This window comes from Scophthalmus maximus, chromosome 5 (genome assembly GCF_022379125.1).
Source record: "Scophthalmus maximus strain ysfricsl-2021 chromosome 5, ASM2237912v1, whole genome shotgun sequence".
NCBI lineage: Eukaryota > Metazoa > Chordata > Actinopteri > Pleuronectiformes > Scophthalmidae > Scophthalmus > Scophthalmus maximus.
Genome location: NC_061519.1, coordinates 17,731,309 through 17,757,874, shown reverse-complemented (window position 1 = coordinate 17,757,874; position 26,566 = coordinate 17,731,309). Strand labels below are relative to the sequence as shown.

General features: G+C 42.9%; 1 protein-coding gene across 5 annotated transcripts; it reads right to left on the bottom strand.

Moving 5' to 3' along the window:
- Positions 1 to 1,983: 1,983 nt before the first annotated feature.
- Positions 1,984 to 25,084, bottom strand: LOC118311052 (5'-AMP-activated protein kinase subunit gamma-1). 5 transcript variants are annotated; one of them, XM_047332059.1, is made up of 17 exons: positions 24,873 to 25,081; positions 22,781 to 22,846; positions 20,371 to 20,629; positions 19,879 to 19,950; positions 13,206 to 13,432; positions 10,778 to 10,829; positions 9,510 to 9,616; positions 8,760 to 8,841; positions 7,792 to 7,850; positions 7,658 to 7,703; positions 7,514 to 7,568; positions 7,281 to 7,407; positions 6,875 to 7,040; positions 6,747 to 6,784; positions 6,479 to 6,625; positions 6,283 to 6,376; positions 1,984 to 3,442 (listed from the first exon to the last, which is right to left on the bottom strand). In XM_047332059.1, the coding sequence occupies exons 1-17, from the start codon at positions 24,954 to 24,956 to the stop codon at positions 3,351 to 3,353; spliced, it is 1,773 nt and encodes a 590-aa protein (XP_047188015.1). In that variant the 5' UTR covers positions 24,957 to 25,081; the 3' UTR covers positions 1,984 to 3,350. The 5 variants fall into 5 exon arrangements, with proteins under 5 accessions (XP_047188015.1, XP_047188018.1, XP_047188017.1 ...); XM_047332062.1 differs by having other exon boundaries at positions 24,865 to 24,994; XM_047332061.1 differs by lacking the exon at positions 19,879 to 19,950 and having other exon boundaries at positions 24,873 to 25,084.
- Positions 25,085 to 26,566: the final 1,482 nt, after the last annotated feature.

Below are 26,566 nucleotides of genomic sequence, written 5' to 3'. Positions count from 1 at the left end.
GGGTGTGGACGGTGAATGTGTGTGAAGAAAGGGAGCGAGATGGGCAGTGAGGAGGAGAGGAGGGGAGGGGAGGGGGAGGACAGTGGAGCCCTCCTGCCTTTTCTGCTTTAGGGCTACAAGGTGTAGAGGAGGCTTCCCCAGCAACGGGGCATCACAGGGGAGATTGTGGAGATCAAAGCGGATTGTCTGGGGTGAGTCCGGTCCACTTTTGTCCCTCATTTGGAAGTCCATCAGATCCACGCGCTGATGTGTCTGTGCCTCATTCAGAAGCAACCTTTACCAAATTAAAAAAAACTTCCCCTCGGAAAATCCAGCAATTTCCTAGAAAGAGGTCAAAAAAAGAGCACCGCTCGCAAAAATAAAGTCACTAATCTCCGATTGGGATGTAAATATTCAATGAGACAGTGGTTGGTGCTAATCACACCAGATGAGATCAAGTGTGGAAACTGATTTTGACTGAAAGCTGTAGAAACTGATTTTTATGGTTTTAAAATGTCGTGTGCTGCAGTGTCACCTTGTGGCTGCTGCTGCTGCTGCTGCTGCTCCACCCACCCACACACACACACACACACACACACACACACACACACACACACACACACACACACACACACACACACACACACACACACACACACACACACACAGACAGACAGACAGACACAGAAACACACACACACACACACAGACAGACAGACAGACAGAGACAGAAACACACACACACACACACACACACACAGACAGACAGACAGACACAGAAACACACACACACACACACACACACACACACACACACACACACACACAGACAGACAGACAGAAACACACACACACACACACACACACACACACACACACACACACACACACACACACACACACACACACACACACACACACACACACACACACACACACACACACACACACACACACACACACACACACACATAAACCTAGCACAGTCGGAACCACCAGCATATTTCACCGAGCAGATCGTCTTCATGTCGTCTTCATGTACGCAGGAGAACGAACCGTCAGCTCGTCTGAAATAACCAACCGGCCTTTTCCCCAGCACACTCCGGCACATGGTTGCCCCTCCCTGCTCAATGAATACCCTCAGGGCAGCATGCCATGAGGAGGAAAAGGCTCCAGGCCTGAAGCACCAACAGCTTACAGACTCTTTTTTTTTTTTTTTTTTGCTGATGATGACTGCTCAGCCATCTGTGGCCGGACGAAGCATTTCGCTCCCACAGAAATGTTTACACAACTGTGCAAGACATGGAATCTAAATCTCACATCACACTGGGATCTGCAGGAGAGACTGAAAATCGTGTCTGCGATCAAACCAAAACAGACTATTTGTTCAGAGTTAAGTTATGTTCAGCACACACACAATGAAGTGGTTGTTATTTTGGAGAGCTGCTTTTTTTTTTTTTGAAGAGTTCAGGCTCACACAACACAGTGACAATAAAAAGTGAGTGAGGCCTGCTGTATGGAAGATATGGTCAGATAATAATGATCCAATGAATGTTTGGCTGATCCATTCACTGTTTCAGCTCTTTTTAAAATGTGTTTACGGAGAACACAGAACAGCGAGGAACGACAACTCAGGAGTAGTTAAGTTCATGAGAAGACATATGCTGTGAATGACTTGGTCAAGTGAATGTATATCCACACGTCCGCGTTCTGGATAAAAACCAACGAACTAGGATAAAAAAAATAATTGCACATCTCAGTTGACTGAATCCACAACAAAAAGAAAGAAGAGAGATTACACCTTAAATTTCTAGGATCATGAATTCATATGCCAAGGATCAAGCACAGCCGCGGTTTCACTTTTCCAGTGAAACACACTCCGCATCTGTCGGAGGGCAGCGATGAAGAGGCGCCTCTGAAGGATCTGTGAGGGTTTAGTCTGAAAAATGATTTCCCAAACATTACATGCACATGTGCACAGGAGAGAAAAAGCATGGACACAGATTTTAAAGTACATTCAGTGTCCATTTTATTTTTCTGCAGCCAGAAAAATTGAAAAAGTAAAACATTCATACGGCCGAAGTGTAGGTTCTCATGCTTGCACAGTTACAGTACATGTTGATCTGATACAAAGTTCCTTAGAGCTGGACGACATATTTACAAAAATTACATTAAAACTGCAGTCTCTTTACACATGTTGACACGTTCATAAAAATAAAGCTTTCTGTGACACCCCCCCCCCCAACCCTCCCTCCCCCGAAAAAAACAAATCCTATTTACAGTCAAAGATGGAGATGAGTCCTGTCGAGTTACAGCCGAGACAAACCTCTTGGTTTGCGTGTTTTGTGAGTATCAGATTATCTGAAGCAACAAAACCACAAAAAAAAAAAAACTTTGGGAAAAAAACAACACAACACTTTCAGTCTTGCCATAACATTTCAAATATGCATCTATCAAAGTCTCGGTGACTCTTCATCACGGCCGATGTGAGACGAGTGTTGTTCTCACTCACTCTTTACAGTCGCATTCGCCTCGGACCGCTGCAGCTTTGTGTCACGATGATTTCCCTTTTGTTCAGGGTTGTTTTCAGTGTACGATCGATTTAACTAATTCTTGGGACGTGGTTTTGAATTACAGTCATGGAAAATGGAAACTGATACAGAATAATCCTTTTCTTTAAAAAAAACAAAAAACAAGAAGTGGATGGTACAATTTGCCAACTACCATGATATTACACATCCACATCGTAACTTGCTTCTTAAAAATTACAAATATTTGTGCTTTTCTGGCAACAAAATATCCAAAGGACACAGTGACTGGACAGTTTCGAACTGGTGTGGGCACAGCAACCAAAAGGCACAAAGAAAGACCGGGCTCCATATTGGCACTGGCATAAAGAAAAGTCATAAAATGGGCCACATTGTGGGCAACTTGAAGTTTCGCAAAACCAAACACAAGGCTTCATGTGTGTATGTGAGGGGACAGATCGTGTGATTCAGCATCAACTACTAAACGTGAATTTTAAAAAAAATCAGCTGATGACGGCAGCGTTAGCATAACTGTAAGAACCAAAACACTGAAGTTCATGAGAACCCATTTCCCCCGGCAGCTACCCACAATGCATGTCAGTGTGTATATGAGTTTGTGTGTGTGTGTGTGTGTGTGTATATATATTTACAGTATAATGTATGCGTGTGCAGCTGATCTGTGTTCAAACAAAGAAAATCAATCTGAAAATCAATCACTCGTCAGTGCAGGGACTCTTCACTTCACTCAGCTGTCTAGCCCTTTGGTTTCCAAGCCTCTATAGTGCATCAGTCACAGGCGTCTCCGGGAGCTGCAGACGGACTCCGCTCCGCCCCACGACCACCTCAACCTTCACACTTACTCACTCCCACCACGTCTCCGCTCCTGCTGATGCCTCCTCCCTCGTACACGGTCAGGTTCTCGTCCTTACAGGCATCTGGCGAGGGGAGGGGGAGAGGGAACACGTCAGGTAACGACAGAAATAAACATACTGAACAATGGGCGGGATTACAGACGGACAGTGAACCCGAACTTTGGTTTTTTATTATTAATTATGCTGCAGAACTGGGGAAAAAAAAGACACCATGTGTCTATTTAGACCCATTTTCATATGTTGCATGTTCATTTTTATAAATCAGTGTTGTTGTTTTTATAGCAAGTTTAATGACTATTTTGTTCAACACCCCCCATTTCTGTGAGGACACAACCAGCAGTGTTAAAGTCAATAAAAATAGAAGGGGCATTGTGAACCTCAATCATTCAGTGTCCACACAAATGTTCTGAACTGTGAAAATGACACAAAAACTTTTTATATTTACTTGACACAGCGACTTGTTCCTTGTGAGCTTGACCTAAAACTGTTTATGTTCAGTCAACAAAATTTGATTTTTGAGTTAATTGGACTTACATTGATGAGGTCAATACAGCACAATTAATTCCAGGTTGATTGACGACACATACATTGTGCACTTTGCATGCATTCATGGATAAAACTCAAAGTCGGTACATACTCAGTGGTTTTCTGTCCATATGACAAGGATGCACTTCCTTGTTTACTTAAATGAAACATGTGAGGTCACTTTACATAACAAAAGTTCTGAGTTGTGCTGAACATATTAGATTAGTTTATGGTGTAGTCATTTTCACAACTTTAAAGTTCATTGGAAACAGCTTGCACACAGAACTGTTAAGTTTAGCACTGTACGGTAACATTGAAGTGAAGTGAGCGAGTTGGGATTTACAGTGAGGCATACAACCCTAAACCTGGACAACATGTAAGACGTGTAGACGTCTAAATGGAGCTTCCTGCTTTCAAAACAAGATCTATCATTCTATTTGAAGCCTCTAACTGCTGCCCCCACCGGGCCGGAGAGCAGATGCAGCAGACAGATCATGTTCCTAAAACTAGAGGTTGTGTTAATGCAAACATATAAATTATGATACAAACATACTAGTGAATCCTATGTAGAGTTTAAACAGTTTCCACTCGTGTGTCATGTTTTATTTACGGCACTGATGGAGTACCAGTTTGAATACACAGTGGCCGCTAACGCTTAAATTATGCGAGCATTTTTCATAGCGTATCAACACAAAACATTCACATCAAGACTTCAAGTGTACAGTTTGCTGCTGGCAAAACTGAGCAGAATATATAATATGTAAATAGCCTCTGCATGGGGCAGGGCATTGGCGCACATTCAAAACTAACATTCGTGATTCAAACCACATAGTAAAGCTTGAATATTTGAGCACTTTTTGTTGGTTTCGGTGAAGTGAACCGCAGGTGTCTGGAATCAACTATGGACTCATCTTGTGTAATGAGCAGAGGAGTCGTCCCGACAGGTTGACCGGGTTTTGGGGGCAAAGTCATAAAAACATATCCTAGCAGCTCAAAAAACTTGGAAACACCAAGATGAAGATGATGATCTGCACTGACCTGAAGTCAGTCTTGATTCAACACAGATCACATCATTGGGACCCCGTTTTTCTCCTCAGCCTGGTTTTTGTGCTTTCAACAACCACAAGTTAACTGCTGGATATCAGACGTCACAATCCCACTTCTTAAGTTCTCTGTTTCTGTATTTTCGACCAAAATATACACATTTTCAAGCAATCAGCTCAAAACACGCTTAGTAGGAACTCGTGGCTCCAGTTTGAAGGTGTTCTTGTTGTGACGAGCATTTCATCAGCACATCCAAGCCATCCAACATGCCGTGAGAACTACATTAAATAAAGGGAAAAACCACACAGTCTGATGCAACACAGAGAATTCTCATAGAGAATCATACATATCGCAGAAAATATATCTCCCACATCAAACTGTGACCTGTTTGATTCACGGATAATTTTGGCAGCAACACAAGAACATTAGTTGCGCAGGAAAAAAACAAGTCAGATCCTCTTAGACATATGTCACCAAGCATTATGTTCCCCGCAATATAAAAAAAAATTATTGAATTAAATGTAAATTGTTTTATAATTATCTTAAAAACAATTAAAATTAATCTGATGGCAGCTACTAAAGTGGTGTAACCGCGATTAAAAATCAATGCAACGGAGCCAGAGATATGTTTTTTCTTCTTTGAAATTCCACAAATTCTTCCGTCATGTCTTGCACCTACAAGATTTACCCACAATGCAACTGGGCCGCCGATGTGTCTGTGATTGGTGTGCGTTTGGCTGGTGGCAGCTAACTGAGCCTCTAGCCTCACCTAGACGACACAAGCGTGCTACAAAGTCTGGCAAACTCACTTCTTCCTAACGTCAAACCCCCAGATCTGTTTCATGTTCCAACTCGTCGTCTTCAGCAGCAAAGGACACCGACTCAGGCGACATCACTTGGGGAAATGTATCAGCCAAAAAAACGCTGATCAAGTTCTTCTTTTAGTCACTTGGAGAACGTTGAAAAGGTAAACGATTTCCCGGCCCAGCATTATATCCAACTGACAATATTTATTCGTACTATTAACCTGAAAAACAACTACCATACCAACTTTTAGATATATTTCAATGTATCATGTGGAGATCAGACAGTGCTTTTTTTTTTTGTACAAGCAGCATATTTCTGTCAGTGAGAATGACAGGCACTATCCACACAACACTGCTGCACACAGAGGCATCCAACCGGACGGGCACCATGCCTCCTCACAGGCAGCCGCGAGCAAAAGCGGTGCATTTCCTACCTGGGGCAAAGTAAAAGGGCAGGTGGGGAGGGGGGGGCTCAGGGTCCAGGACAGGGAGGGGGGAGGTGGTGCTAGCAGCGCTGAGCATCTATACCTGCAGGGCTGAGCACCAGGGCCTGGAGGATGTCCGACAGGGAGACGATTCCCTCGATGCTGGAGTGCTCGTCCACCACAACCAGCCGATGCACCTGGCACGAAAAAAAAAAAGAGATTTGCAGGTTTACTAAACAGCAGCGGTGCGGCTAATTCTTAATGCATGCGCCGTTTGAGTGTCAGAGTCGGAGCCTCACTTCAGCTTTGACTATTCTGTCCACAATGGTTTCCAACGTTTCCATCTTGTGGCACTTCATGACTCCTTCGAAGTACTGAGAGCGATGCTTCAGAGCCTGTGTCACCGTAATGTCCAGGTTGTTGTACGCCTTCTCAGCAGCCAAGTTCTACACAGACATGAAAATGAATTGCATTAAGTGAAACAGTAAATCACAGAGTGGCTTGTCATCTATTACTTGATAATTTGTCTCCTCTTGAAAAACAGAAATTGTAGAAATTTCAACTCACAATCACATCAAACTTGGAGTAAATATCCACAACTTTGCCTGTGAGAGAACAAAGAGTAAGAAGGAAAGTTTATTGAGTAAATTTAATATAAAAATATTAATGGTCAGTGCAAGAGTTTGTGTTCTTACCAGAGTCATCCACTACAGGCAGAGCAGACACTCGTCTCTCCACAAAGATGTTGAGTGCTTTGATGATGGGCGTATCCGGGTGGATAAAAGCAATGTCATGGTACGTGCCAATGCCCAGTTCCCCGAGAGTCTGCTTCATGAAAGCTGGCTTCGGCATTTCACACATCTGGGGCAGAAGAGGAAAAAAAAAACCACCCACCCACACACACATAATGAGATCCCATTCATCAAGGTAAAAGCATATTTGATCAATTTCCACACTGACCACAAGGGAGCAGCAGACAATGAAAGCAGGAGGAGAGATGGTGTTTCTAGCAGCAGTAATCATAAACATCAATTCTATTTTTTTTAAAACAGGCTTTACACAAGTTCACAGACAGAAGGGCAACATCTGTGATGGACTCACAAAGAGCTGGAGGAACTTGAGGATCCGCTTGTGTGTGAGAATATAAAGTGCATTCCCCGTGACGGGGTCAATGACAGGCAGGCGGTGAATTTTGTTTTTGATGAGGGTATACACGGCATCGAATAGGCTGCAGACACAACACACAATGACCAGTTATTGTAGAGGCAGAACAAAGAAACCTGCTGACAAATATGGACCTAAGCAGATTCAATTATTTGCTGTCGGACACAGACCTGGCATCAGGCGATATGTTGACCAGGGGTTTGAACGTTGCTTGAAGGTAAACCTCTATATGTAGCAATGAAAAGGAAAATCAGTTGTATTGTACATAACAAAACATCAATAGAAGAACATAACGGTACAAACGCGACACCTACCTCTCCACGTCTCGAGCTTATGTTCCTCCAACTCATAAATTTGAACCTGAGAGAACAACAAAAAACAAGTTGGTATAGAAAAAAATAGAGCCAAACGAAAGATGTCATGCATCATATGTGTCCAGTGGACCTACCAGTGGTGACTTATAGTATCTGTGTAGTATGATGATGAAATCTGTGATGGTCAGCATTCCTGCAATGGAAAACGAGCAGTGAAAACACACTTTAATGCGATCACACAGCGGCATGCCTGCAGGTGTTGTGCAATTGAAGAGACGGCGCTTACAAGGGTGAGGTTCACACAACACATCGCTGAACCCCCCCCCCCCCCAACCCCCCTGCGCGCTTCATCTTCACGCTGGCTGGGCATTCATTATTCATCACAGACGCGACTTGCAATAAACTCCACACAAAACAACAAAGCTAATTCATCACCATGGGTTTGGATTTCGACGCCATCTCACCAACAGAAGGTTTATTTTTCGGAGACACCGCAGAGCTTTTCTTTCCCAACCTGTCTCAGTGTCGGTCAATACAGAGGAGTCATTGCTGCGCTTAATGGTTCATGACAGCTCTAATGACTTCTGCTCAATATAGCATCATGCTCCACTAGCCATGACCGGCGCCATTAATACACAGCACTGCCTCCGTGTTGGTTTGCCAACGGTTTCCATCTCAGTTTCGCCTCGATGAAGCTAAATGGTGTATCACAAGTCTGTCGAATCCAATCTCACTAAGGGTCTAAAGTGACAACTCTACAGAAAAAACGAATAAAGGAATATAAACATCTATTTGCTTGTAAATTTCACATTTTATTTTTAAACAAATTTTGTCTCATCTGTGAAGAAGGCATTTGACTGAAAGTATGAAATTAAATGTACAATGTGCAAAGTGTATGTAAAACTTTTTCTCTTCTTCTCTGGTTCAAATAATAAGTATTCATTTTATGAACCGAGAAAAGAGATACCCAGGAAAGCAGTTTTAATCCTTAAGCAACAGTATATTTCCTTTATTTTCCTATAGACTTTTATTTCCGTATGTGAAAGGAAAAGACATAAGCAGATCATAAAGCCAATGTCTGGACAGGCGTTGGGGTTCTTACCCACAAAGCTTTGCTTCTCTGTGTCCCACAGCGGGGCAGCGCGCACACCGTTTGCTACCAAGGCGAAGAACGCTTTCTTAACCTGTCCAGCAACATTCGAAAGGAAAAATATTGATTAGAAATTCAGATTATAAAGAATATTTTACAACAGCATGTGATTCAATTAATCTACAACAACCAGAATCCTGATACTTTTTGACAGTTAGTTGGAGAAAGATGTCACCTGGGGCCTTCACAATAACAACAAAGTGTTAAATGTCTAGTCAAAAATAATCTTCAGTTGCAGCCACCATCCACATCTGACGACTTGACCTCTGTTCCCGTCACATTCACATTGTACACACAGTGTGACCTCTGGATGGTTTTGTGTTGGTTTTAGTATTTTTGGCTTGGCTCGGCTTCAGTGGATTTAGTGGTTGAAGATCTACACATCAAAGAGGTCGGACCTCCGAAGGATTACTGTTTAACAGCTTTGTGACAACCATCTCACAGGAACTGCTCCGAGGCAAAGTAATCCTGCTTATTTCATTTAATATTAATGTAGGTTCTTTCAGTTCCCAAGACAAGCGACCACAACATCATATTTGGTTGTTTTAGATTTATGTTTTTCATTATTATTGTGTGAAGGTGAACAGGCCCGACTTTATAACATCTAATCCTGCTGCGATTGACACTGACAAATCACGTGAACTGACAACCCACCGTTTGCACTTTAAGGGGAAGAGCAGATATAAAGACATCGGGACTCACTTGGAGCGCTGTGTCGAACACAACCAGCTTGGAGCTTGTGGGGACGATGTCGTAGCACTTGTGGGATTTCATAAAGCGCATGTAAATATCACCCTCAGGTTCAGCAGCTGTAGGAAACAAGAGGCAGGAAAATACTTTTAGGAGGAAGGAGAAAATCTCACAGGGAATATGTATATATAATGAGAGCAGAGAAACAAAACACACTCTCAGAGCCTAAACAACCATTACGGGTTCTGAACCACTTACTGACACTTTACTGTTCCATCTCACTGATAATTACGCCCACCTCTGAACCCCAACAAGCACAGTAACAGTGGAAAAACATGGATAGAGGAAAAAAAAGAAGATTGAACTTTTTACAAGACTATAGTATTTTTTTCCCCCACGTGTTGGAGAAACACTGAAATCAAGCGATGACTTACCAATACATCAAGTAAAAACATGAATTTGTTTGTCCCAATAAACTGAACATAATTCTCCCAGTTCCACATCATTTGATCATGGATATTTGCATCTTTTAGATTGTTTTTAAGCATATCTGTTTTCATTTGTTAATCTAGTTATTGCACATTCTATGTGTAGTTTTTAAGCTCATAAACTTTAATTACAGTTGATTTGATTTTAATCTAGAAACAGGACATCTGAGGACCTGTAAATATACGATCAGAGAGAATGAATCGCTGGATCTCTCACTGGGACTGGACGGACGGAGCTTTAATATCTTCAAAAACGTAGTCAACACTTATATGTGCAACCTGGGGCGAAAATCATCTCAACCTGGCAACACAGCTCAAACATATATACCCTGATAACCTTCACGATACATGGAGCCAGGACGAGTGGTGGCGTCGGGGGCACTAATAAGAGACTAGAGGTCGTTCAAGCGCATCATCGCAGCGGGACACTTACTATATTGGCTTTCCATTGAGTCACTATACATTGCTGCATGTCGACGAAACTTTTAATGACGCGTGCCTTAAGAATAACGCTTACCACGGATTGCGTTTCGTTGATTTATTTATACATTAACATAACAGAACCAGGCCCATACAAACTTGGTTGTTCTGTAAGCCACATCCTGCAGCATTCAAACATTGTGATACTAAGTGACACGGTCAAAAACCGGTAGGCCTCCCAGCATGCAACAAACACCAGCGTGTCACCCTTCCTGGCTTCATGCATTCCCACTTAGTGATGCTCCCCCCATTGCACACTGAGCATAACACAAAGAAAACAAACAAGAACAAACAAATGGCTCTTACACTTACCATCATCATCCAGTTCAAGTTTCTCCAGCATGCCTTCGACTGCACCGTAGACCTGCGAGGAGAGGAGGAGGAGGAAGAGCACAGGGAGGGGGAAGTGTGCGGATGGAGAGAGAGATGGGGGGGGGGGACAAGTCGTCACACAACAACACGCCGCGAAAAAACTTTGCCGTGAATTGTGAATGAGCTCCAGGGTGACGCGACTCGGCGCACTGCGACCACGCGACCGTCACATCGACAGACAGATGCAATAAAGACCACGTCGTGTGCCACCGGCGATCACACGGAGCTCGTCCGGCTCCGACCAATATAAAACGGGCAGCGTGACACAAACATTGTGCGGTGGAGCTGCGACTCGAGTGGCGCGTTATTATTAGACTGCGCACACCCCCCGGAAGTGGGAGTGGAACAGTCCTGATCCATTCGCTGCGGTACAGGGGGACCTGAGGACCTGGCGCGCGCGCGCCGCTCCATCTACCACTGCGCACGCGCGCGTGTAGAATGAATCCCGATGCAAAACAGCAAACCAGCCGTCGTCTTTATCAATGACACAACGTGGTAAACGTCGTCACTCACCGCAGGGAAAAGGTCTCACATGAAGCGCGGGGGGGGGGGGGGGGGAAGAAGAAGCAGGAAGTTCCACGCGCGGTGGACACACCCCTCCGTGCAGAGGGGTGCTTCACCATATTAGGAAATCCCTTGCGTTGCTAGGCAGCAAGAAGCTGGGGATGCCTCGTCACATCCTCGCAGTTCATCCAGTCTGACAGAACGAGCGACAGGGCTGAGATCGACATACACAAATCCGTCGGTTCCAGCAGAGAAATGAGGGAAAACACAAAGCAAATTGGGTGTTTTTGCATCTCACATTGTGCTGTGTCGTGTCCAGAGATTTGCGTATTCATAGCGCGCTGCCTGTGGATACATGATTTCCCCTTGGTCCCTAATTTGCCTGCATGTTCACAAACAAGCCAATGCAGCAGTGAGAGAAACGCCTGCCTACCTGCTCTGGGATGTTAAACAGTCCCCAGCGTCGCCCTGCAACGGTGACGCAGCACTTCTATCGCCAAAAAACCCCACTGACTCCTGCACTTTCATAAATCTCGCCCTGCTGCATCGCAGCAACTGCGCAGTCTGCTCTAGTATTATTACAGCAAACTCCCGGGAAGCAGACATTCACAAATCCATTAAATTAATTGCTTTTAAAATTGAATGTCAAAAAATAAAAATCTGTATTTACAACCTCCTTCGTGTGTAATGGAGGAGGATGAGGGGGCACCGACAGGCTGACAGCCACCGAGCCATTGCTCTTCAACCACGACCAGGAGTCCTTGGGTGTTAATATCAACAGTATACAATGCTGGTGATGAAATATTGATCAGCCCTCTCTGGGTAGAATCCACAATCGCTCACAGGCGACAGGTAGCGACAGACCTTCAGAGAATTATCCACTGAATCTGCACCGCGAGTCATTCCTCACTCGCTGCAGGAAATCTGGTATCACATCCTGACTCAGACCGCCTGAATTCTAATAAACCTTCTGTGAAAGCTCTTCTGACAAAGACTACATTTGTTCTCAGCTGTTTTTTGTTTTTTTTTGCAGTTACAGTCAACTGAGCGGCTGCTCAGCAGACATCTAAATGCAGGTTGAGATATTCCCTCAATGTTAAAAACAATATTTACCACCGAAAGCTCAGAGCAAATGATGCAAACAAAGGCCTGTTGACACAACCTCATGATGAAGTATCTTAGCTTGAATTAAAGAGATTTGCATCTGTGCTTTCTCCTTATCGCTGTCTAAGTAAAGCCTTACGACTCTGAGCAAAGCAGCACATGACTCACAGACACCAGGCATGTAAGGCCAATTTTATGTAGCTGCAGAGGAAAAATATCAGCTTCAACACCCTGTGACCCAGTCTCATCAGTGTTGGCAGAAAATACAAGTTAATATTATCCAATACTGAATTAGTGTAAAGATGCAGCATTTCACCTGCAGATTCTGTCTTATTTTTTAGTAAAAAGCATAAAATATTCAACTAATACTTTGAATTGCATGTTGCGTGTGAGCCCAGGACAGTTCAGTCATCACCCATGCGCTCTCCTAAAAGTAGAAACCGGACATGTGATCTTTGAACCAGTTTTGTGCTTTTGATGGGAAATAGTCATGGCTCCATAAAGAACAAAGATGTGTTTACTTTGTGGAGCCTTGAGGAATGGTAAATCTTCCACACCAAAATTTCTTTGCTCTAACATTTCTGATTCGAGCAAGAAGTCACACAATCAAATATATTCAAGACTGTGTCATAGCCACACGAGTTCCCGAGCAGTGAATGAACTGTGTTGAGGCGAGAACAACACAAATTCTTAAAATAGCTCGCAATGCAATTTAAACAACTTTTTGAAACAGTCAATATTTTTTTCAAGTGTGACTCACTTGTTGTGAGGTAGAATAAGATGGCACAGGGCTTGAGGAAGGGATCGGGGGTTTAGCAGAGGGGAGGCTGAGACGCTGTCCTGTGTCTGGAGGTGTGGAGTAGGAGCGGCACCTGGAGCTGGGCTCCAGGCGCTCCGGACTGGGCCCGCTCAGCTGGGCCTCCTGGGTGAACACAGGCTGGTTGGACACCTGGGTCGGGGTGGTGGGTAGTGTGGAGAGTCCAGAGGCTGCGGAGAGATAAAAAGGTTGCGTGTAAACTCTTCGACTTTTGTTTCTCACTGTGTCAATCAGCTGGCCCTGATACTTAGATTGACATTGTTGATAGGTTTAGTTGGTAAGACCGAGGTGCTGCAGCCAGTGCTGTCACATGCTATAACAGAGGAGGAATGCATATCGGATCCATTGGTGACTGACAGTCCTGAGCTCTGAGAAACAACACAGATACCGGCGATAAATCCACAGCCTGACAGACAGCGATGCAGTAGGTTAACCCCCATTACAGCTGCAGCCAAGAAACAGAGTCACAACTAACCAATCACATGACTAGTAGGTGTCACCTTTAGGGGATATATGACAAGCATCATTTTAAAGAGTTTTCAAAAAACAACATCATATAGTGTTGCCGCCGCCGTCTTCTGCATTCAAGAAAATGTTGGTTTGTTCCAGTGTGGGATCAGAAGGCAAAGGCTGAGTGGTGAGAGCTCCTGTTACGTCTCAGTAGGTGGGACTTCATTAAATTTTCACCCTGACAAATTGGCTTCATGCTCAGAAGATAAAATATGAATGATAAAGAAACTGTATATTTCAAAAACCCTGTGAAACAAACCACAAGAAGACACAATAGCAGTAGTTTTTAAAAACGCACCTTATCAAGTCATAGATAATATTCAACTGCTAACTCATGTTCTAATTATTCCTGTGGCATATTCCTCGATGACACAGCGGTAAAGTGCAGCTGTGTACATCTGCATCCCTTTGACTGCATTAATGAAAAATCCCTGGATGGCACTCTTAAGCTCTTTTCCTCTAGAATAATTCTCTAAAATGCGATCAATAACCGATCAATATTGGGAAACAGAAACAATCAATCATGCAGGTTGTCTTCCCCTACTTTCCCTGCCCCCTCCAATAAATGGGGTCTGACTCCAGTGTAACAGTCAGCTGTTTGTGACGCAGCTCGGCCTGTGACATTGCCCCCAACATACTCTTTCACATCAGGTGTTACAATCTTACGCATGATGACATGCGACACTCACGCTGCCCCGGCTCCACCCCGCTAAACATATTTCTGAGGTAAGCCAATGGGTGGACATGGATGATGTGGAGCAAACGGTTCACATTACAAATCCTCCACCATGAGACTTCCAGTTTACTTCTGTCCAACCGTCTCATTGGAGCCAAGACTTTGTAAATCTGTCACGATGACACAGCTTCCTGAATGAAAAGACAATAATCAGTTTTCAGTAAATCCTCCCACCCTACTCAGTCACACATATCAAACTCTGTATATGTAATCTGACCATATGACTGACAAATGAAGTGCTTAGGATCCTAAAAGGTTTTAACAAGTTGTGAATACTTCAGGAGACAAGTCAGCTGGTAAAGTGATGTTACCTAATGTCTTGGGATAACGTATTTCTGCAATCTGAATAGTAGATTCTAAAACAGGTGACGTTAAGAGAAGTTTCCCTGTGTGGCCCTGTGTGTCAGGAGACCGTTTTTCCTTGGTCAGTGCACTCCATACTATCTCTTGACATTTAGTTGGCGTGCACTGGCCCTCTTTGGTGTGCCCCTGCTTCCGCCGTGTAGTAGTCTTCTTATTTTAGCCACGCTGTTGTGGCACATTCCACAGGAGGAGATAACAGCGGCGCTGGGAGCCCTCTCCTGAGCCTGGTTAACAGCGAACAGCTAGACACCACCCAGGAAACAGGAAAATGATGCCTTGTTTTAAGTAGTCCATCTCACTTTACATGCATTAAAAATCAAACAAAAAACCCGTAAACGACTCGAAGTAGCAACGGAGGCCACGTTGTTTGTTGTCACAGGAGTGGTGAGGCCTATACAGGCCACTAAGTGACGCGCACTGGCTAGAAACTAATGTGCGAGGCGCACTATAGCACAAGCTCCCAGTAAAGAGTGATGTTACTGTCTAGCACCTCAGTAATGACAATTTAAAAAAAAATCACATACGTGTACAAACTGGAACATGGGCCATGGCAGAACATTTAAATGAGCTGTCACAATTCAAACGGACATACAGTGCTGCCCAGAAGCACACAGATCCTTTCTTTGTGGGGCTATTTGTGCCTTTATTTGATAGGGACATTGATGACAGAAGAGGAATGACATGAAGTAAATGGAGTCAAACCTGGGACTCGTTTTGCCATCGGACTGCACCTATACTGTCACCTTCTAAAAGGCTGCAGTGAGCAACACAAGCAACATAGCTGCAACCTTCACAGTGAGGAGATCAAATGACGTACGATTTAGGCGGAGGTGTCACCACACTGTACACTGCTTTTACAATGAACTCCACATCTTACACAGCCACATATAGACGTGCATCACAATGACAGGACCCTGCTCCTCTCCTCGACTCCCCCGAGGTCAGACTGGCTCTAAATCAGGAGCTGTGAAGACTGCGATAAAGTGCCACTTGAACGCCACACAGAGGGCCCCGCCACTTCGCTCATCAAGCATTATGAGCAAAAACGCATTACAATAACTACACTTAGTCTGCGAGGTGGTCTGGACTTTTTTTTTTATTATTAGAATCTGTGTTCTCAGTATCAACTGCTTCCTATAATGAAAACCTGAAGGAATATTAGGTGACAAACATAAGAGTCAAGCTGCAAAAAAAATCCACTTAACATTTTCCGAGTCACTCGTTAGGCTCAAAATGTAAACCTCCTGTCTATATTAATAAAGTTTTCAAAATGGAGCAGCTATTCTGAACTGTCTCCCTTTGGATAGGGAACAGAATAATGACACGGAACTCACAAATATCAAGTAGCGTGGCTATAGGGACTCTGACATAATAACAGCATTACTAGAAAATAAAAAACCCATTACACGTTTGCTGTGTCATTTCATTCAGACACTGCGTTATGTAACGAGACTTCAGTTAACATTTTCCACATACCACTACAACATTCAAATTGGCCGAGGCATATTGATCAAGTACAATGCATGCAGCACACTGCTGTAGATATATGCAGTGAATTCACATTCATCAGTGTGTATGAATTTAGCAAAGTGATGCTAACCTCTTGCCTCACACACAGTTTTACCACTTGGCCAGCTGCCTGTCTCCTGTCACTTTAAACCAGAGAGCAGCCACGTAAACAACACCTAAACTATATGGAGCACCCGCGGCGACAACAAACAACATTCAGCATATTTATTATACCTATACCAAATCAAATACAGATGCCCTCTATTTGTTAAAATATGCAGACGTTTACAATAAATAATTCTGAAACCTTTTAAATATAATATGTCCTTAAAAAAAGCATCTGCCCTCACTAGATGTTTAGAAACATAAAGTGTAGACGTTGTTTCACTGTTAAAAGATCTGAATCCGAGCACTTTACCAGACAGAAACGATGCCTCGGACTGATGTCTCCCTCCTAACCCATCTTGCTCCTTCCGTTTCTTGCTCCGTCTCAGGCTGCCAAACCTCTTCATGGAACACAGGGGGTTGTGCGCTCAAAACTGAATCTGACCATGACCATCCGCATCACGAAGGGGGCGCAAACAGGGAGAGTCACTCCATTCTTAAGGTGAAGACAATTATCCAGAAATTAAGGTGTGAAATATATCCAAGCTGATAAGTCACTAGATCCAGCTAATGGTTAGTCTTTGGCTGTTTGGTCCTCGTTTCTTACAGAGGGAAGCTGGTTGCCTTCAGCTGAGGGATAGAGGAATATATACGATGGTCCTCTTTAACTTCACATAAATCCGCAGAAAAAAAAAAAAAAAGGCTATTCCAATAACTTGCACGTTCCACTCTTTTCCTGCAGTATTAGTTATGAACAGACTATATACCACAGCAAGCCACCAATGTAAGATAAGCTTGCATATTCTGGTAATAAAAAATAAAAAATCTCCAGGGCCAGAGAGTCCACAGCCAGCAGGAAGGGGTGCATTTGATGGAAAAGACTAGGAGAGTATGAAAGCTGTAAACTGGCTCAGCAAAAAATTAATAAAAAGTCCCTCCAGCAAGTGATCCAAATAACAACTGGGGCGGACCAGAATGCCTCTTCCCCCCTTCTCAGCGGTGTCAGTGCTTTAAATTGTCAGGTGCAGCTGTGGGTGGCATATCTTTAATATAGCACCCGTGTCAGCAGCCTGTAAAAGGAGGCCAGTCTGTGAAAGTGACACCAGCGATTGGCTCAGGCTGCACATCTCCCCGCCCCCGGCTTCTTCCACACTGTCCTCCCTCTTCCCCCAGAGTAAACTCGGCACAGGCACATCTGTCTCGCTCCGTCTTCACACGATGTAACACACATTCAAATTTGTCCTGGCATAAAAGCCCTCTGGTCTGAATTCTTCTCAAATTTGCAGCTAGAGGCCTTTTTTTATAAACGGGACAACAAATACATACATGAAGGTTGCAGCATTAGAGGCGGGCCTCCTGCTGCTCTGTCATTTGTTAAGTCCGTTGTCTGTAACGTTTAGGGGCCTGACCTTTAAGACACCAGAGGCCAGCCCCTGTCAGATGACAGTGGGGGGGACATCCCATGTTCTGTCAGCTGATCACAAAAAGCTTCCATTCAATACCACTAGCCTCCCCTGCCCTCAACAGATGGCTGCCTTAGTACTTGCTGCTCACAGTAGCTCCAGCATGTCTCAATTAACATGTTATGTAAGTGTTCCAATCTGCTTAGTGGGTCAATGGCCAATATGAGTTTTGGGGTTGAGATATCAATGACAAAAATCACTCACCTCAAATATCCTGTGACAGTCACCGTGCTGCCATTTGCATTGAAGGTTGCTAAGTTTCAGATCCAGGAGGATTTGGAATACTGTTTAGGTAACAAAAGCACATCTTACGTCTCTCCGCTTCCCCATCTCAATCTCCCTGGCCTTGTAAGGCCTGTGATTTGTGAAAAACTGCCCATTCCCTTATTTACTGGCAACATACAGGACATAGTAGCAACAGAGAGCGTGAGAGAGAGAGAGACAGAGAGAGAGAGAGAGAGAGAGAGAGAAACTCTGGGGTGGTTGTGTGAGGAGCTCCTGAGTGAGTCTGGTCACTTCCAGATAAGGGTATGAAATCAGTTGCCATCAGCCGTGAGAGACTGACAATGTCCAGGCGATGGGAAAACACATATATAGAACAGCTGGAAATGAGAAGGTATTCTGATCATATTTGTAGCAAACATGGATATAAATACACCTGAGAAAAATCTGTCATACAATGAATAATCTGCCAATGGCACCAAAATCAGATGCTCCGGAAAACATTGAATCTGAAAAAAATGCCTCTGTTCACAAAAAATTAATAATGTAGTTGTCAAAACATTAAAACACCAACTTGATAGTCAAATCAGAGACTGTGCCTTCAGCGCACCCTTGTGGCGAAACTGAGGTGCCTACAAAAACACTGCAGTAATAAAAACAGAATGGCTGGTGTGCCTTCTACGTTGCTGTATGATAATTCGTTTATAGGCGTACTTTGTTGGTGTAATGATTAGGTCATCATTCACTTAAAACCACATCATTAGTCAGAAAACCACTGGAGAGGATGTAAGGTCTGAAAAACCACATCAGACACCAGTAATCCTGAGCAGCTGGCACAAGAAGGCCATAGAAGTTGGTGCGTTTCAGTTGGGTTACCATCAATAACAAGCTCGGAGCATGTAGACGCTTGAGGCCTGGGCCCTGACAGAGTTATTCCACCAAAATACTGCCAAACAGACACTCCACGAGGAAACAGAGAAGAATGAGCACGTGTACAAGCCAAAAACATATGACTCATCTTTGTGCAGACTCGATGCAGCTCTCAGCAGGGCTGTTACCATGTGGGACAGGCTGGTTTTCGTTGTGTAATGATCCTCCACCCTAAATACATGGAGGGAGGAGAGCTGAAAATCTACCTGATAGGTCTGTTCCATATAAAAGAAGGTCCCTTCTTTTCCCCCGCCAGTCTCATTTCCACGTCCTCGCAGACAACAGTCGTACCATTATGTCGTTATTGAGTTTTCAATAGGGATATGGAGGATGTAATATGGCTGCTTGATGTAACTTAATCTAACAAAGTGGCTCTGCAATGCAGTGCTCAATGTGAGGAATTTGAAAATATTCCTCTTTGATTTTGAAAATAAACAAAGGCAACAATTTCCCTTTCTTAAGAGGAAGTTGTCGACGCCAATAAGAAGATGAACGATAATGAAGGAACGTCTGTCTGACGAGGAACTTGACCATGTTGGCCTGTACGACTCCACAGAACAAAGCAGTGGCTTTTTCTGTTGTTGTTGTTGTTCAACAACAACAACTTCCTTATTGGCACAATAATGATCAATGTGCTGGAAAAAATGCTAAATATCTGAACTCATGAACTAAATCAGGTAAACACAAGTCCTTGAATGTTGCTTCACCTTGTACGGTACATACAGTAGGAAAACCAAATAATCTTTGCAATTGTTTAGTTTCATCTATTGTGTCTTACTTTGTTTACAACGGTCTTCCTCCTGAGCTGCTTTTTCCAGAACTTTTCCTGCCAGCTCCTGCTGCAACATTTCTGGAAAATGTCAGTGTGAGCGTATGTGAGAATACAGCATACAAAAATCTCGGGAAGATTCCCAGCGAGGGGAGTGGCCTCTCGCCTGAATGTTTAGAAATGATCCTGCGGTTGTGAACACATCTGACTGGGACAATCTCCTGCTTCCTTCTTCATATGTGAATGGCAAACTATGGAAAATGTCTAAAAAACAGCTCTAGTTCTTCTCTTCTTCGCACAAGATAACATTGATTGGCTTCATCACCAGATGACACACTCCTTTTTATTAATTTCCTGACTGTAATTTACAAAGCTATAGGTAGAAAGTTGTAGTCAATTCACCAAATGCTGTAACAACAGACACTCCTCATTTCACTTCATTTCCATGATGAATGTTCATCATGAACGGGCAGGCGATGCAAAGTGAGCTCTCTGACTCACCTCTCCGGGATCTGGAGAAGATTTTGATGCTTGCGGGCGTTGAGCTTGATGACGAGCGGAAGATACCACTGAAGCTCAGGCGGCGAGGGGACTTGGGTGGGGAGTTCTGGCGGGCGGGATAGGGGAAGATAGTCTTGGGCGAACCGGAGCTCATCTTCGACTGCACCGGAGCAGACTGAGGACATGGCGGCAGCTGGCCGGCAGGGCTCCTCGCAGACACTCCTGTGGTGGGGCTGGCTGAACGGATGAGACGCTCTCCCTGGGAGACAAGTTAGGAGGCAGTTTTATTTTTAGTTTGTGTACAGTGTTTTCCCAAAATATCAAAGCAGAGCAAGGGCCCAAAACAAAAGGCCATACTGGATGAGCAATTGTGAGGAGATAATTAAGTATATGAAAAGCTACTGATTGCAATTTTTGTGGGGATGCTATTCTGGTCACTTTTCACAAACATGTCTTGTATCGTCAGCCACGTTGCAACACTGAATGGTATCTTGTAAAATGCTGCATGAGAATGACAGGAATTGGTGCAAAGTCCAAACAGCCACAGGTTCTTTCATGATCTAGTTGCTAAACAAGGACATGATGAGATAATGGTTGCTGAAAAACCAACAATATTGATTTCTTTACTTTCTTAACCATATAGTTTTTTTTTAGTCATTTTCCACCTGTTTTTAACAGTAAGTTACAGTATCAATCTGGTTATATATTATTCAAACCAACCATAACCTAAGCTGAAACATATCATTTTTGTTTGAAAAATATGAGACTTAATTAGACAAAAGAATTATAATAATTTGTGCTGCATTCAGCTCCAATGTTGTGAGTTGAAATTATTTTATAAAAACATTATGAATCCTATGTCTTTTCCCCATTTCCCTCTAACTAAGATATGCTTTCATGTTGTGTGGTGCATCCACGTGGTAAACAACATCTCCCCCCATACAAGGTTCACTATCAGACAATCAGCACTGTGCTTAGGTGAACAATAGAGATGATATTTTTCTTCATGACTCCCAGTGTTTCTAAGTCTGAGTCATGTAAACAGACAGAGGAATCCTTTCTCTATTCGCTGTGCAGTTACAAAAAAAAAGCTGGAGACAGCGAGAGCCTCCTCCCACCACTGACTGCTGCCAACAACAATTCTTTTAACCATTTGTAGGCTCAGATACAGTGACGCATTATAATATTCGGTGATCTGTAGCTCAGGGGTCCTATTCACCACAAACAGTCAAATGTACCTTGAGGGTTTTGGTAACAGTTAGGTGATATAAACCCTTTTTTACTCTCAGACAAAAAACGATGAGCTGCATGATAATAATGAAGAGCAAGAAAAACATCTATAGGAAGGGAAACAAAATGGAACGATCAAATTGAAAAGGGGACAGATTTTTGGGGTCCAAATCACTTGAGTTGTCTTTCAGTACTGGGAATTAAAAAACTAAAAAAATTCATATTGAAATTTAAGATAAAATAAGATAAAATAAGATGACTAAATAATAGGTAATAAGGGAATTAAATAAGACAAAGTGTATAAAAAAAGTGTATAAAAAAAGAGGTATGTACATAACAAATAAAAAACAATAAAACAAAGTTAAGTGTCAATAATCTCAACTGCGATATTTATCCCAATTTTGAAATGTACCGTTGACAATATCCAGACTCACACCAGTTCATGGAATTAACAACATGTCAATGTTAACAACCGCTCTGTTTGATTGTAGACATGGTTGTGGACTTCATTGATCACGACATGTAGCCCTCGGGTCGCCCACCCCTCGTTCAGGATGGTATTTGCTGAAGGCCGGTGGTGCTCACATACGCACATTTTTTCAAACCAATCCCGTGACGAGTCTGAGAGACTGAGAGCACACGCCCATCTCCTCTGTTTGCCAACAACTATCACTGTGTCATTGTGCAAGAGCTTGTTAATGCGGGTGAACCAGCCTTCAGGGCTGAGTCTGGACGTTACACATCTCTTCAAAAAAGGTGCAATTCAGATTTCTATCCTAATTGCACAAATATTACTGAGGTAACACTGAAATAAGTGTTCAGGCTGACATACAGTGAGAAAACGGTCAGGGGTTATCCCTATTCATATCAGTTAGAGCCAAGAGTAGGAAGAGGCAGCTTTCTTTTAGAAAAATCAATTTCCTGTATTTCTGATCTTGCTATGGCTGGACACAGTGGGCGTAATGTTACTGTAAGCCAGTGAGGGTTGGCAGACGATGGCCTTGTGTAATATTTTGCTCTCCCAAATCTACGTCTGAATGTGTTCAATGCCAAACAAACAAAGCCACGCAGACAAGACAAATTATGTGTGGGGAGAAAGCAGGCACGAGAAAACAAACAATTGGCAAGTAAATGTAAAAAAACACAAATATAGCTAACTAAATAAAAATAATTTCTGTACCGTCTGAGCGCCACTTTTGGTTGAGCCGCTCGTCTCCACTTGTGGGGAAGTGAATGCTCCAAAGTCCTGAACATAGAGGAGAGCTGGGTGTCAAGGATAAAGAGAACTTCCAGGAAATAGAGCTGGAAAACAAAACAGCGTGTCATGACAGGTAACACGAATGCCTGCTTAGCCACTACATGCTGATTTGTCTGGTTTTAAAACAAAACTGACAATGGTGCACTTTTTTTTTTTAACATCACTTTTGAGTGAAAGTGAAAATTGTTCAGTCCACCTACATAAGGCTTTTAGAGCTGCCGCTCCAAAAGACAAAAAAATAAACATGTTTCGCCACAGCAGGAAACTGTGCAAGACAAGGCACCACACAACACACTCCTTCCCCATACGAAGGGTTGAGTTTCTGCAGCCCATTTCAGACAGATGATGCTACGCATGCTTCAGCAGGAGAGGCAGTTTAATTACACAGATGTAATTAGGTGTCCATGCAAACCTGTTCGAAAAAAAATATCTATTGCACCTGTGTTTCCACCAGGTTGAGGTTGAGGAGGTTTGTGTGCTGGGAGCAAACTTACAGCATCCAGCTACTGAAGCAGTGTTGCATTCAACAAGCTTACTTCTGATAAAGGTTGATTTAAAAAATGTATATAAGAAAGAGAATATTTGGATAGATTGTATGAAGTTCATGGTTGAGTTGGAAAAGCCTGCCATAGACAGACCTGATGGACGCTATCCCAAAATATAACATTTGGTGGCAACTTGTGAGATATTTTTGTGAGATATTTTGACAACAGGAGATTAAAGAAAGCTCTGAAGTGTACTGTACAGTAACACCATCAGGTAGTGTACAGTAACACCATTGTGTTTTTCTTTGCTTCACAGGACTTCAAGCCTTGTGAAGCAAAGAAAAACACAATCCCGTACACATATTGCCCAGATTTATGAATAGAGGCCATTGTAAATCAGGCCTGATGACTGGAATGAAGTTAAATATATCAAGATTCTCAGTATAGTGATCATAATGAATCATGAGTCCTCAGTTTTGACTCTGGTTAGTTCCTCTGAAATGTTTCCTATGGGTAGTGTTACTCACCACACACACACACACACACACACACACACACACACACAGTGTTGATCTGCAGCAATTTAGACATTTTCTATTTCAGATGCTCAAATGAGATAATCTCCTGTTCATAGTAAAGATGTCTTTTAAGGAATTGTTATCTATTCCTAGATTTTATACTGTCACTGTACTGTCTTATTTGTATAAGCAGTGGCTACACTTTACAGCTAATTAAAGTAAAAATGATAGTTGTTTATGCCTAGATGTATTTATTTGTGTTCTTTTTCAGTTATGGATGTCAAAGTAGATAGAAGTGCTATGGCATCATTTTCCATATGTGTATGTGTGTGTGTGTGTGTGTGTGTGTGTGTGTGTGTGTTTCAAAGGGTTTAACCTGACAAAGCAATCATCACCTCCAGACAGGGTTAGTAGCATGTAGCTGTTAAAATACGCATTATAAGTTGTTATTATTTTAACATTATTTTTGCTGATACGCAAAAGTGCATCGTATCGGGAAGGGAAAATTGGTATATCACAACATCTCTAGTTCTCAGATATTGTAAGATGAATCAGGGCAAAGAGAAACAAATAAAACAATAATGACTAATGAAAACAAGGAGGTTGGCAACAATGACATCACATTTAAAGTGTTGGTGTTGGACATATGTTCACAGAAGAATAAAGTGGACAGTTTCCAGGTGGAGCTTCTGTAAAATAAACCACGTGTGTGTGTGTGTGTGTGTGTGTGTGTGTGTGTGTGTGTGTGTGTCATCTTCAACAACAGACTGATGATGAAGTGAAAAGTCGTAATGCAGAGACAGCTGTCAATCACGCACGCACGCTCTACTACGTCACTCGCGAGCACACAGGCTACCAGCAAAACAATAACAACAACAACAACAACAACAGAAAACTAAAAACGGCTCAAGGTTTCACAACAAGCTCGACAGCGACTCGAGTTGTTTTATCTTCTTATTTCAACAGCCACAGTAAGAGGCGGAGAAATTCGCTGATACTTCACCGACTCACTGGCATGTTGATCCGCAGGCTCCTCCGCTTCTTGGGCACGTTCTTGCAGCTCTGCTTGTGGGGCTCCATCACGGTGCTTCCCATGGCTTGGTCCACTGCGAAGAGGCTCAGAGGCTCACGGCGGCGGCGGCGTGCTGAACGACCGCCGACCACTGCCTCCTCCGCCCCCCGTCTTTACTACGACAACACGGAGGCGCTGCCTCCTCCACCAGGAAGTGGGCAGCGGCATGTCCAACGAGGGGCGGGGCTGTTTACAGGTGTTGCGTCACAGTCCGTACCCCGGATGGACGTGTCCGCCCGGCACGGAACAGCAGCGTCGCGCCGTCGTTGTCGTTTGTAGCCCTGTTCTCAAAAAATTGAGAAGCATATATTTTTTTGTTTCTATGAGGAACATGGCGCTGTGAATTTGACCCGTCGAGGCTACTTGTCATTTGATAAGCTAACCCTCACTTCCTTACTTTCCCTCGCGGTCATTTCCTTGTTCGGTGCTAAATCCAGAACAAGGCAGAACTGAGGGCACACAATCAGGCAAGTCTGACGTCCACAAAGGCTTCACCACCAACAGATGTCAGGACGACTCAGACCTTAACTGGATGACGAGGGGAAATGAGTACAGCATATGCCTACTGTAGTAGTAGTAGTAGTAGTAGTAATAGTAGTAGTAGTAATAATAATACATTTCATTTATAGAGCACTTTTCATTGCTAAAAATCAATCTCAAAGTGCTAGTAGTAGTAGTACTGAGATTGCTTTTAACAATGAAAAGTGCTCTATAAATGAAATTTATTATTATTATTATAGTAGCAGTAGTAATATTAGTAGTAGTAATAATAATATGAAGAAGAAGAAAAAGAAGACACTTTATTTGTCATTGTGGTTATACAACAAAATTGAGTTGGTGACACAGACCAGATTGTTACAACTACAATCGAATATAAAAATGTAATTTAAAAAAATATATAAATAACATAAGCAAGGGTAGAAATAAAACAATAAATAAAGGTTATGATGTGTGTATAACATCGAAATAGAGAAGAAGAAAAAAACGGTTAGGATCATAATCCTAACCTTGAGGAACTCCACAGTCTGGCCCCTCCAAGAGTAGCCTTGGGTATACAGGCTGAAATAGGGGCCCCTGATTATGACACCATATTATACTTTGAGCTTTGGTACTAATATATTACGGTGTTGTGTATAACGCTCCTACATGACCCCTCTAGATGTACAGTATATATGTAACCTTCAGGGACCCAAAAAATACAGAGTACACTGTAGAAAGAAAACTACATGTGAATTACACAGTTGTTTGGCCAGAGGTCCAGAAACTTACTCGTACTGCAGCAATTTTGATTGTCAATCTATCATTTAAGTTGATAAAAGGCAAAAAAAACCCAGCATTGACTGGTTCCAGCTCTTTAAAAGTGATTGTTTGTTGATTTTCTATGGCATTAACAATCTATAAATGCCAGTTTGACTCCTTGGAAATAACAAAGGGGCCTTTTCACTGTCGTTCCATAGACCAAACAATTGTTTGGCAAAATAATAACTACTTGAAATGATTGAACACAAGCCAAAAGGGTTGGAAGCCATTAATGTGTTGCTCGCTTGACAATACAGTTGCCTCTTAAGGATGCTGTTAAATGTACCTACCAGTAAGTGTCACATATAAAGAATGGATAAACCATACACGTCCG

Bases quoted from the DNA above. Each gene is read 5' to 3' on its own strand.
- LOC118311052 (XM_047332059.1), bottom strand. From the start codon at position 24,956: ATGGGAAGCACCGTGATGGAGCCCCACAAGCAGAGCTGCAAGAACGTG. The intron at 13,433-19,878 runs GTAAGACACAAT...ATCTCTCCGCAG, and splicing joins GGAAGACCGTTGTAAACAAA to CCTCTGGACTCTCCACACTA. The intron at 6,626-6,746 runs GTGAGTTGAAAT...ATGTCTGTGTAG, and splicing joins ACTCCAAGTTTGATGTGATT to AACTTGGCTGCTGAGAAGGC.